The sequence below is a fragment of the Sturnus vulgaris genome, chromosome 7 (genome assembly GCF_052056855.1).
Source record: "Sturnus vulgaris isolate bStuVul1 chromosome 7, bStuVul1.hap1, whole genome shotgun sequence".
Lineage (NCBI taxonomy): Eukaryota > Metazoa > Chordata > Aves > Passeriformes > Sturnidae > Sturnus > Sturnus vulgaris.
In genome coordinates this window covers 20811750-20824581 of record NC_142249.1, presented here as the reverse complement: position 1 = coordinate 20824581, position 12832 = coordinate 20811750, and the positions used below count along the sequence as shown (strand labels likewise).

General features: G+C 41.7%; 1 protein-coding gene across 5 annotated transcripts in view; it reads left to right on the top strand.

The window, feature by feature from the left end:
- Positions 1-12832, top strand: part of RAPGEF4 (Rap guanine nucleotide exchange factor 4) — a 146541-nt gene that overhangs the window by 126537 nt on the left and 7172 nt on the right. For all 5 annotated transcript variants that reach the window (XM_088168030.1, XM_014880223.2, XM_088168032.1 and 2 more), the window contains 4 exons: positions 5614-5704; positions 7912-7962; positions 8594-8681; positions 9011-9075. In XM_088168030.1, coding sequence (XP_088024156.1) covers positions 5614-5704; positions 7912-7962; positions 8594-8681; positions 9011-9075 — 295 coding nt within the window. The remainder of the gene's footprint in view (positions 1-5613; positions 5705-7911; positions 7963-8593; positions 8682-9010; positions 9076-12832) is intronic.

Sequence of the window (12832 nt, the reverse complement as noted above, 5' to 3'; positions counted from 1 at the left end):
GTAGATGGATGACAAGGTGACCATGAGCTGGCAGTGGGCTCTGGGGGCCAGGAGAGCCAGTGGGATCCTGGATGCATGGGGAAGAGTGTGGCCAGCAGGTCAAGGGAGGTGTTCCTCCCCCTCTGTTCAGCCCTGGTGAGGCTGAGTACCCCGCCCAGTTCGGGCTCCTCAGCACGAGCAACACTGGAGAGGGTCCAGTGGAGGCCACAGAGATGATGTGGGGTCTGGAGCATCTCTCACAGGAGGAGAGCCTGCAAGAGCAGGGCCTGTTTAGTCTAGAGAAAAGTAGACTGAGAGGACATCTTGTCCATACATTCAAATATGTTGAAGGGTGGTGCCAAGAGAATAGTTCCAGACCCTTTTCAGTGATGCCCAGGCAGAATGAGGGGCAAGAGGCGTAAACTGAAACACAAAGACTTTCACCTCAACATAAGGAATAACTTTGTGTTGAAGGTGGCAGAGCACTGGAACAGGCTGCCCAGGGAGTTCATAGAGTCTCCCTGTCCATAGAGACATTCAAAACCCATCTGGACACATTCCTGTGTCACTTGGTCCAGGTGACCCTGCCTTGGCAGGGGAGTACGACTGGATGATCTCCAGAGGTCCCCTCCAACTCTAACGATTTTGTGATTCTGTGATTTTTTCCTAATACGTTTGTTTTAAAATGCAGACTATGAATGTTCTCTTTTGTTACTAACTGCTGGGTTTGAGGTTGGATAGCATTCTTTCTCTCTTCCTTTATTCCTATCCAAATTTAAACTGTTTGGAACTTTCATGCCAGAGATGTCACCCTTGACTCCTGAAAGTCAAGAGCAGGGCAGTGACTGACTTCAGAGGGAGCAGGTGTATATCCATGCCCTGCATAGGTACAGATTTTTATCATTGTTATACTCACCCTCCCTTTCCAGCTCATGGTGTATTTATTGCATTCATTGCTGTCTGAAAAACAGTTTGCTGAGGTTTGTAGTGTTTCTCTACAGCTCTCGGCATTGTAACTAGAAGCCTTTAGGCAGTTCTACTAACAGAGATGATGTTACTTGCAGTTAAACCAAGCTTTTAACTTTTTTGCATCATTAAACAGAGTTGTGTAAAGGAAGAGATTACTGTTGCTGCTGTGATGCTGCCCTCCTCCCAGTTAGTAATTGCACATAGCTGAAAAGTCTGTGTTCACATCAAAACTGGGGATCAGTGTGGCTTCTTCCTCCTGGACACCCTGCTCTGCAAGTACCAGCTTCCTTCTGGGAGCTTCTTTTGGCCCTGCGGTTGGATTACGATTGGTCAAAGCTGAAGATTTTAAAAATCTAGTGGCGAGTATGCAGGATCAGTTTTATATTTAGAACAGAGGACAGAATTTACCTCTTTAGTTTCTAAAAATACACGCACCACATATTCCATTATGTCACTGCACAGCGCAGGACTGGGAAGCAGCTGCCGGCCTGGCGGGCTGTGCCCAGGAGAGGGCAGTGGCACCCACACAGACGTCGGGGTCTTTCCTAATCTCAGGCATGAAATGGGAAAATGTTGAAATGTGGTCATTAAGATACAATAGTAATTTCCATAAACACTTGAAATCAAGTATCCTAAAAATTACAGTTAAATATCTCCTTAATAAACTGCCCTAGCCTGCGAGTTCCGCGGAGTCATGGGTTTAATCGTGTGCTATTTACAACAGCCTGACAACCTCCTGTTTACGTCCATGTTTCTGGTATCACTACAATGCTAAAAATAAATAGCTAAAAGCGGCCTGCTCTGCTGGGTCCTCTTTGTCTCCTAAAAGCAGAGAAATCCGAAGCACAAGATTTTCCTCTGTACAAACCAAGGGAGCGTGTTTAATTCCAGCCGCTGGAAAGGCACTGGGAAGTTTTGCCAGGCTGCTGCCCTCTGTGCAGTGCTGCCATGGTAACAGCTGCTACACATGCACTAAAACAAACACAAAGTGCACCGAAGTTAGAGGGGAGAAAAAGCCCAGACCTTGAAGCAATATCTTTGAGGAAGTTTTGCCTGTGAAGATCCTTGAGGCCTAATGAGAACTTTACCCTACCTAGAAGTACTAGACTCATTAGAAAAGTGTTCAGGGAGAACAGCTCAGTGCTGCACTATTAATCTTAGGCATGACTGGTGGTAACGAGATGCCTTGCACGTACTCATTTTCAAAGATAACTGCTACTGAGAAGCTTTTTTCAGTTCTGTGGCTTGAGGTGCAGATATCATTGCAAAAGGCTCATCATTCTGTCTGCCACCCCATGCAACCTTGATGTGTGCTCCCAGTCTGTGCAGGAAGCGCAAGGCCAAGTGCTGGCTCCAAGTGCTGTGCACATGTGCTTTCAGTTCCAGGAGCCAGTGTCGCCTTAGCATCTGCTGGAAAAGGATGTAGAGGTTACCAGGTTCATCTCTTTTCTCCAGCTATTGTAGGAAAAAACTTTCAAACAAAGGGGAGAAGTGAACTGTTTCCAACAGTGAGTTCTTCCCTTATTAATTGTATGAGAAAGGCCTTCTGAGATGTGCTTGCACACACTCTTATGGATATCTGCAAATACAGTTTATTTCCTCTTTGCAGATATATCCACAGGCTATTTAGAAGCCTTCTTGTGTATCAGTGTGCTCAGACACGTTCATTCAGTTTTTGAAAATCATTCTTTCCATACATGTGCATATGTTCTAAGCCCAAGGAGCCTGTGAGAAATTTCTGAAGTGTTTATAGAGAAAATGCAACGATGAATATGCTTGTGTAAGTACCAAGAGATTTTAACCACATACACGTTTGTTTTGGAGACCAGACTCTGTGTGTGTGTGTTTGCTATTCATCCAAACAGGAAGATTTTTCCGGTCCAGTCCGTTCTGTGAGACAGAGGGACCTCTGCTCTGAGGTGGTGCATTGTGGTGCTTTAGAGGATCCACTTTTTGACATTTTACATGCAGTTTATATGCAGCAGAGCCATGCAGCACTGTTTCTAGTGTCTTACAGGGGTCCTTTACCTGGAACTGAGCTATTTATTTTAGACCCTGTAGAATTTACAGAATACCTCGGATAGAACTGGGACTTGGTCAAATTGTATTGCTTAACAGATTCAAATTAAATATTGCAGATACAATTGCAGCTGCCTACTTTGTTTGAGTACTAGTGCTGTGTGTTGCTAATTATTTTACCCTGCCCTAATTTATTCCTAATCCTGTCATGGGCTGAGGACGGATATCCCTTATGGATTTACTCATGCCTAGGGAAGAGGTTATCACTGACAGCCTATCCTGTCTGTCCTGTCTGTTTTTTATCTTTATCTCCCCTCAGATCCACTAATGAGGCACTCCCTGACCTGCACCAGAAGATTAAGTTGATGTAGCTTTAGCATTTCAGTTTATTCTTTCTACCCTTGCTCACTGTCGCTAATCTGATATGGGAGAATTTGTATGAGCAGCTCTGCCAGAAGATCTGAGAGGGCAGCAATCTCCCAACAGAGAGACCAGCATATTGGAGAGATCATTTATTCACGTGCTCAGTGTTCACACAGTGCAGACACAAGTGAGGCCAAGATCTAAAGGATTCACCCACTCAATGCATCCAAGTCTGGTAAAATGGAGGTACAGAAAGAATAGAATGGTGTGGATGATGGATAATGGAGAATAGGATGATGTGGCAATTATGGAGTCAGATAGTAGGATGAGATGATTGTACTCATTTTGTCTGAAGCTAAGGACACCTCAAAGGAGCTAAGAGCTTTGATGATGAATTTAAAAATATGAGAATCATAGATTGAATCTCGTTAAAGTTTTCTTGGTAAATCACAGAATCATAGAATAGTTTGGGTTGGAAGGGACCTTAAAGGTCATCGAGTTCCACTCCCCTTGCCATGGGCAGGGACACCTTCCACTAGACTGGCTTGCTTAAAGCTCCATCCAACCTGGTCTTGGTCCCTTCCAGGAATGGGGCATCCACAACTTCTCTGGGTAAACAGTTTCAGTGCCTCACCACCCTCACAGTAAATAATTTCTTTCTAATATCTAAACCTATCCTCTTTCAGTTTAAACCATTCCCCCTTGACCTGTCCCTCCATGCCCTTGTCATAAGTTCCTCTCCAGCTTTCTTGTCGGCCCCTTTAGGTACTGGAAGATGCTCTAAGGTCTCCCTTGGAGCTTTCTCCAGCCTGAAAAATGCCAGCTCTCTCACCCTATCTTCACAACAGAGGTGCTCCAGTTCTCTGATCATCTTTGTGGCCCTCCTTTGCACTCACTCCAGCAGATCCATGTCCGTCATATGTTGGAACATATGCAGAGCTGGACACAGAGTCTCACAAGAACAGAGGGGGAGAGTCACCTCCCTTGACTTGCAGGCCATGATGCTTTTGATACAGCCCAGGACACGGTTGGCTTTGGGGGCTGCAAGCACATATTATCAGCTCATGTAAGATTTTTGACCACCAGCACCCCCAAGTACTTCTCCCCAGGGTTACTCTCAGTCCATTCTCCACCCAGCCTATGCTTGTGCTTGCCCTGACTCAGGTGCAGGACCTTGCACTTGGCCTTGTATTTCAAGAGGTTCACACAGTCCCCCTCTTAAGCCTGTCAAAGTCCCTCTGGATGGCACGCCTTCTCTGCAGGGTGTCAGCTGCACCACACAGAGATGTTAAACCCCAACAGTCTCAATACCAACCCTTAAGGAAAGCCACTCACAGCTGAAGAAACAGAAACTGAGGTGCTGAAATTGGATGTTGGCACATCAGTTGAGAAAAATAAGAGATTATTTGCAAAAACCGAGTCAGATGCAGTTTTAGGAGGTTTCTTTTGATAGGCTTCGTTCTATCTCTTCTCTTCCTATTAAGTCAGTGAGCCAGTGATGCAGACCCAGCTGAGCAGTTGCATTGACTGTGCTCATCAGATTGTATCTGCCCCTTCATATGGCATGTTGGATCTTCCATAGTACTCAATTACGTGTTCCAGTTTTTCCTGACTGATAGCAAAATCCTCCTTTGCATGAGAGATGGAGTGTGATTTGGAGCTCCTTTTGCCTGGGACCTCTTTAATGATGCTGGTAACAAATGGCACTTCTTTTCCTGAAACATACTAGAAATCCCAGAATCTCTAAGTACTAGAAATCATGTACTGCAGGAGAGGTCTCTGGCATGGGCCATCTCTAGACAGCTGGTGTTCTCCCTTTAAAAAGACTCAGTGGCCCTGTAAACTGCAGTGAAGATTGCCTAAGGAGAGCTTAGCTGTTCAGAAGCTGTCAGCAAGTTCTGCAGCAAATAAGGTTATAAACAGTTGTTTACATGTTTTCTGGTATCCCTTGGGACTGAATTGAGCCCAGTTTCAGGACTGTGTTTCTGGGTGGGAAATTATATCAAAGACTAGAACTCCTTCCCAAAAAGTGAAGTACCAGCAGACGCTGGTGCCCAGTGAAGTAGAAGAAGGGAGGTCATTTTAGGAGAGAAGGGAAAGACGCCTCCGGAGTGTGGTGAAGTGCTAACACATTGGTGAAGAGGTATCTGCAGGCATGCTGGCCGGGACTGCTTAAATTCAGTCACACCTTAGCTAGATGTCTGGGTTCAGCTCTCTTAAAATTGTCATAAGTACTGCTCTGACTGATCTATACAACTTAAAACCTGGCCCTTTGTGTTTCAGCTGTAAAGAATACAAAAATTTGAATTCCTTTTTCGCTATTATTATGGGACTGAGTAATGTTGCTGTGAGCCGTCTCTCATTAACATGGGAGGTAAGTCTTTGCTAAAATCCTATTCCAGGAAGCTTGATGGGGACTTGTGCTTTGAGTTAGCAAAAACATGAATTGGGCCTTTATTACTGACAAAGCTAGATTTACTAACTCAGCTCCTGACCATAAGCCTTAGCTAAGGCTGGCAGTATTTATTAGTAAGGCAGTATACTACACCTATGGATGTGCTGAATACTCACAGGAGTTAACAAGAGTGACAACAGCGGCTCCTGTTGCTGAGCTAAATTGCCCAACAGGATGAGCAAGCTAGCCAGCTAACCTCTTAGATCAGCCCATCCTCTGTGTGCCTTTACTTTACTGGTGGTTCAGTGAGATCACTCCACTGATAATTCTCTTAAATTCATCCTCTGTTTATGCATATTATTTTCTGATCTCCACAGGGAGATCAGAAATGTGGGTTTGTCCTAACCAGTTCTGGTTTTCTCTCTGACATGCATTTCCATGCTTACTGTCAGTTTGGTCTTCATTCTCAGAGCTTCCACCTTTTTCTATGGCTTTGCTCTTCTGCATATGAGTGTATAAAAAAGGTGCAGCGTCCAGCACAGTGTAACCACTGAGAACATACTGGTTATCAAAAGCAGTACGGATTTAAATGTGCATTTTAAATGTGTATTTTGTTCATTAGAGCTTCCAAATAACTAGCATGACTGAGGTTATTGATGCAACTCAGAGCAAAATTTGAACACCTTTAAAAATGTGCTTTGAAACAGGAGGTGAGACTCACACATCTGAGAGTACACCAGTCCCATTTTCAAAAGTACATATATCATATACAATCAGTGCTACAGGCAAAGATTTTCAGTTTCTCAAAATTCTCCGACCCTTCATTTGTGGCTACTGAGAGGAGTTGGGAGAGCTGAGTACAGGACTAGAGAAGAAGGAATTGAATGTATATACTACATCTGAAATGGGCACCTGAGTGGAGGGGGGAGGAACAGATCATTTGTACACGTGGAGGATTAACTTGAGGTCAAGGAAATGTTATCACACTTTGGTTCTGTAGAGTAGTTGGGTTATGAAGAGAATTTCTGCAATTTGATTTTTAGCCAGAAAATAGTTAAAGACAAACATACCAAGACCTGCTTTTTTTTTTTATATTATCATGCATTTACATTAGTTGCATGCAGAAATTAGATATTTGCAGGTGCAAATGTCCAATTATACCACTTATTTCACAAATACCTAATCCGCATGCATATGCAAACTAGGCACACAGTTGTTGACACACATCATTAAAAATTAGGCCCTTGCTGTGGCACAGTGTAAATAGCTTGCTAGGGTACACACTCCAAATGTGGAAAGTATTGCAAAAAATAATTTCTGCACTATAAAGTCTCTATTAATTTTTAATGTTATCCACTGCTAATAGTAGTCTAAAAAATTCTGCAAATACAGAGGAATTTCTTACTGAAAATTAACTGACATATTCTGATTGTACATAAATTACAGTGATCTCTGAAACCAATTTATAACATATCTTATAGTCTTTACTATAAAGTTATTTAATCTGTATATCATAATATGCATGAGGGGGATAGAAAGTGTTTAAGTAAAGCCCATCTAATCTCAATCATTGCATGATCAACTGACCATTATTTATTTGTGTAGATATTGTGGACTGAAAAAATATTTGTTAATTTGTATCCCAGAAAGTGATAGAGCACCTTTGCTGCTAAGCATGTTAAGAATTTTACCAATAAATGCATCAGCATGAGAAAAAAACCTCCTGGAAATGCCCAGGCATGGCTATGAATGTTTGTAAGGGCAGTTCATCATAGGTATGAATAATTAAGCTGATCTGCCCCTATGAAAGCTGTGTGTAAATTATATTTTCAGATAGGCTATAATCAGGAATGTCCTGAAAGCATTCACATGAATTTCCACTTACATTCAGAATTCAGTGATTGCTATGTGAGCCAAACAAAAATCTGAATCTGAACATCCCAAAGGACTAAATTCAAGTCAGGGTTTAAATCAGGATCCAGGTTTCATGGCTGGTCCCGTCTCTATTTTTAATCTGGTTGCTAGGAAACATGTTGTATTTTAGATTAGCACATTGTTAGAAATATCTGGCAAAAAAAAGAGCACTTTCCTGACTTAGGGCGTTGTAGAAGGAACTGGCATTTACAGTAAAATTACTGCACTGATCAGATTTAATTAAGGTTTGCTATTTTTGTTTTTATTAACAGAAACTCCCAAGCAAGTTCAAGAAGATCTATGCAGAGTTTGAAAGCTTAATGGTGAATAGCAATAGATCCCTTATTCTATGCACAATCTGAGATAATTCTGTTTCTGATTTGAATTCTTTGATTCAGAACATTTTATATGTCCTTGTTTGACTTTAAGAAGTTTATGATCCCATTTTAGAGCTGCTAAAACAAGTATGTATGACTAATAAATTATACTCTTAGGAACCTACTCTGAGAGAACTTATGTACCACTCAAAGTTAATCTGGGAACTCAGAAAAGCCTTATCACATGTTTTCCAATAGTACATATGGGAAATTCTATTTTTCAACCTGGATTTTTCCAGGCAATACATTTTATTGCTACAATATATGCAAAACTGGATCTGCAGCTGTAAAGAGGGAGGAAAAAATGTGTGGTTTCTTTTATGAAGAATGTTTTTATAATCATATCTTACCTCGCTATTTGGCGTGAAAAATTGTTTGTGTTTAGTGGCTGCATTCTCATCATGTAACCAGTCTGGGAGAATGAGGAAAGGTGTCTGAATTTGCAGATGCACTTTTAAAGTCACAGGAAAAAATAATGTTTTTAATAAATGCCATGACATCTAAATGAATGCATATGGTGTCCTGATACATATAATAATACATATTAGTAATTATTTGATTTCTCTTTTTTTGTAAGGATCCATCAAGAAACCATAGGGCCTACAGACTAACTGTAGCTAAATTGGACCCTCCAATAATTCCTTTCATGCCACTGCTTATAAAAGGTAAGCTTGGATGTTACCAGAATTATTAACTTGAAAGCTATTTGTCAGATATCTGAAGGATAAGAGTAGCAGCAAGAAAAAGCAAAAATCAATCTCAGTGTGAGGTATAATCTTTTTCCATTATGAAAAGCATGACACAGAGACAAGAAAAACTGCTCTTGTACATCTGAATATCATAGCTCAATTTTATTAGTCTCAGAAATGCTGCAAATTAAAACCTAAATGTTTTGCATTTACAGCTGCTACAATTTTGTAAGATAAAACATTCTGCTGTTTTGTATTGCCATGATTCAGAAATGGGCTTTTATGTGTCTTTTATTTCTATACAGACATGACGTTTACTCATGAGGGAAACAAGACATTCACTGACAATCTAGTAAACTTCGAAAAAATGGTACGTATGACATATTTGAAAGAAAATGTAAAAAGACTTCCCTGTTCTCCTCTTCAAGAGTGAACTTCTCAACATTGACTTCCAGGGCTGGAGAAAACGAAGGCAGGACCAGGACCTGGCAAAAATAGCCTGCATTGTACACAGAGCCTGGGGCCTCTGGTTTTCTGGAAAGCCTCACAGAGGTGGAGAATAAACTGCCCACTGAGCCATGCACAGCCAAAATCTTTCCTAGGAAAGCAGGAAGCAGAGTTGTTAGAGACACTTTTTAACAGTTTGGGACCAACCTGTGATTTTAACCGCTGTTCCTTCAAACAGGCCTGAACTGCCTCAGGCTGGCAGACTTCTGCATTGCTCATTGGAGAATGAAAGAAGCATTGAAAAGAACTTGCACAACATCTTTTTTTCTTCTTTCCTTTGAAAAATGAAAAGAGGTGTCTGTGGCTTGATTGCTTTCATACTGGAAAGGAGAATCAATTACAAAAGGCTAGGGTATGCTCAAATTTGGTATAAGTCCTGCACCTAAGCTGTTATTATTTCAAACACCATTGTCAAAGAACTGCAGGCAGGCAACTTTTCATTGCAGAAGTCTCAACTGAAACTTGAGTTTCTCAGCAGTGAGAAGACATTTTCTTGGTTGCTAAGGCCATGTTCCTCATTAATGTGGTTAATAACACCTGTATCTGAGAACCTGCATTAGCCAAACCTAGCTATGCCATCTTCACAGCAAAACCAAACCTGACTTACTGCTCTGGCAGTAAATAATAGAATCACAGAATCAGTAAGGTTGGAGAAGATCTCCAAGATCTCTCTGTCCAACTGTTAGCCCTAGAACCTCTAGGTTCTCCAGTAAACCTTGACTCCGAGTGCCACATCCACAAGCTCTTTGAACACGTCGAGGCATGGTGATTCCACCACTTTCCTGGGCAGCCTATTCCAATGCCTGAACACCTTTAAAGTGAAGAATTCTTTTCTCACATCCAACCTAAACCTCCCCTGGCACAACTTGAGGCTGTTTCCTCTCAGCCATTCAGCAGCCACTCTAGAGCATATTTCCTCTGGCACCTATATGTGCTTGTTCTTAGTAGTACAGTAATCAGAACCACTCCATTCCACTGGAGTTACATAACTCCAGTTATTTCCACTGCACTGTGGAGGCATTTGTCTGACCCTCTGAGCACTGATAACTGCAGAGGAGAAAAATAGAGGACTTTTATCTCTTTAAAAAAACTTCACAGAAAAGTGATCATCACTCTGAGTGAATTCTCTTAGATTTTAATCTGTAGCTCTGTCCTTGGGTGAAAATACCCCTTTACTAAGTTGAGACATTTTGTAAGTAAATGGCAGTGCTAATGCCTGAGTAAGGGCCTGACCTCACTTTGCAATAATGGCATTCTCTAATTGCATATGCAGACTGTGTTGCCATCTCCTTCCAAAGGCCTTGAGTCTTCTACCTGCAGAAGAGGACTTTTTTTTAGGACTGCCTCTTCTAATTAGATATAATCATATAGATAGTAAATATTTTAGGAAGCACAAAGGGATCTGATTTGCTTGGAACACCTCCAAAGCAGAAAGGATGGCAGCTGCATTGCTATAGCCATGGTTCTGTGGCTGGCTCCAGCACCTCCACCTCACTTGGCCTGTTTACACCTCCTGAGCCAGAAGAGCCGGTACATCCACTGGCCTCAGAGCTCTGTACTTCAGGCTCTTTATGCCTGATTTTGTGTAAAAGACATTACAGGAGGGAGGAGCTCTTCTGTAAGCACTTCCTATAGACAGAAGTTCAACACAGGTTTGTCTGCTCTGTACCACTCTATACCACATTTTGGCATGCCCTAGGCCAAGAGTGAGTTTTATAGCTGCTTAAGCTGATCTATATCTAAGTTGCTGCAGATCTGCCATCTTTGCCCTAATCTGCTCATTGTCTTATCGTCAAAAAAATCTTACCCCCAGAACAAGAGTTTACTAGTAGAACCCGATACTGCAAGAATTTAGTACCAGTAATCTGAGTTTTGATCATTTTCTTTAGGAAAGGAATGTGAAAATCAGTTAGTCTATTTTTGATGCTGCATATTTTTTAAGGAATCAGTATTATGTCTCATGTTCCTCAACTCAATACCAGAAAGAGAAACATTCTCATTTTATAGTATTCTAAGCCTTTCTTTGGTTGGAACTCTACCTAAAATCTCATTCTGCTTTTTCTCCAGGCCTTAATACAAGTATGTATTTTGTATTTTTATTGTTCTTCACTAGCTCTTCTGCATGCTTCAATGGTGCTTTTACTGCCTCTCTCAACCCATAGCTGTTCAGAGCAACCTGTATTCAAATTCCACCCACATAATTCATTCAAATCCTACTGTGGACCTGGCAGTTTTTAGCTTTTTGCATATGTCATCAGGTCAAGCAAAGAAGAAAAGCCTACTGTTAAACCTCAGTCACTGCCGCCTACTTGCGTTAGGCTTACAACTGTCATAGCCACACATAATTGCCAGATATTAAACTGTGAAGACAAGACCACTCAGCCAGATAACTCTCAGATAAATTCTCCTCTCTTTTAAATAAGTATAAGCCCAAGGTGTTTTGTGATGTTACTCTGCCATTTTCAGGAGAAAAGTAGAAACCAGATTTTTTTCCTCACAGGAATCATGTCCTGCCATTTGTTGTTTCTGTCTATTCTGCTGCATGATATTCTGTCATAAGCAGAACATCATGCAGCAGATAAGAGATTCCTTAGAATGTTGCTGGGAGCCACTCTTACTGATCTTTCTGACACATCTTGGTTCTCTGGAAGATTATTTCCTTTTATGTTTGCTGAAGTTTATGAATAAAAATATCTGGCTAGTTGCCACTGGTGGTGCCACTTGCCACTGGAGGAGGTGGGTCCCTCTGACTCTCATGTAAGCACAGTGATGAAACTGAGAAGAGCCTCTGGCATCATGTCTGCATTCTCACCACAGAGCTCTGATCCCGACAGCTGATGTGCTGCTGACAACTTTATTCCTGTAACTGGCAGCCAAAAGTAGAAGTTTGATCTAGTGGCATTTCTTCAGCCGAAACAGCTTCCTTTAAATCTTTTCTGGTTTTTGATGTTTCTGTTATTATTTATATTAAATGATGCATCTTAAAACATGCAGGAGCTGTCAGGCAGTGTCTGAGCCAGGAGCTCCCTGAGTGCCAGAAACCAAGGCCTGGTTTCCTAAACATTTGTGTTTCATGGCTGCTTGAGCTCTGCTCAGATCTCTCCTCGTGGCTGGGGCATGTGTTGTTTCTTCATGGCTGGGGAATTCTGTGTGAATAGGCTTTTGTCATAACATAGGAACTTGCACTACAGCTTTTTTCCTGAAGGAGACAGGAGGGCACTTACACAATCTTTCTCTTGTCCACAGCCATCTGTTTTCACAGAAAATTGGTAGGAGCTTTCTTGTGTTTGAAAACTCTGGGTTCTTTTTTCAAATTGAACAAAATTATCTAGAGAAGAAGGGAAAAACAGACAGATGGTGTTGAACCACATTAGCCTAGTCTTTTTTAGCAATTCAAGCTAACAAGGAAAAACACTGAGTCAACTTCTTCCTGCTATGCTTTCCTATATATTGATCTTTTCAGTGGTGGAGTGACAGGACTGTGGTATTGGCAGTAGTATGGGGACATCACTCTGCAGAGCATTGCTGAGCTTCACCTGCTGCTGCCTTTGTGACTGCCTGCTCTCTCTTCCCCTTCCCATCTCCCGATCCTTACAGATGTCTTATCTGGAGGAGGCTGT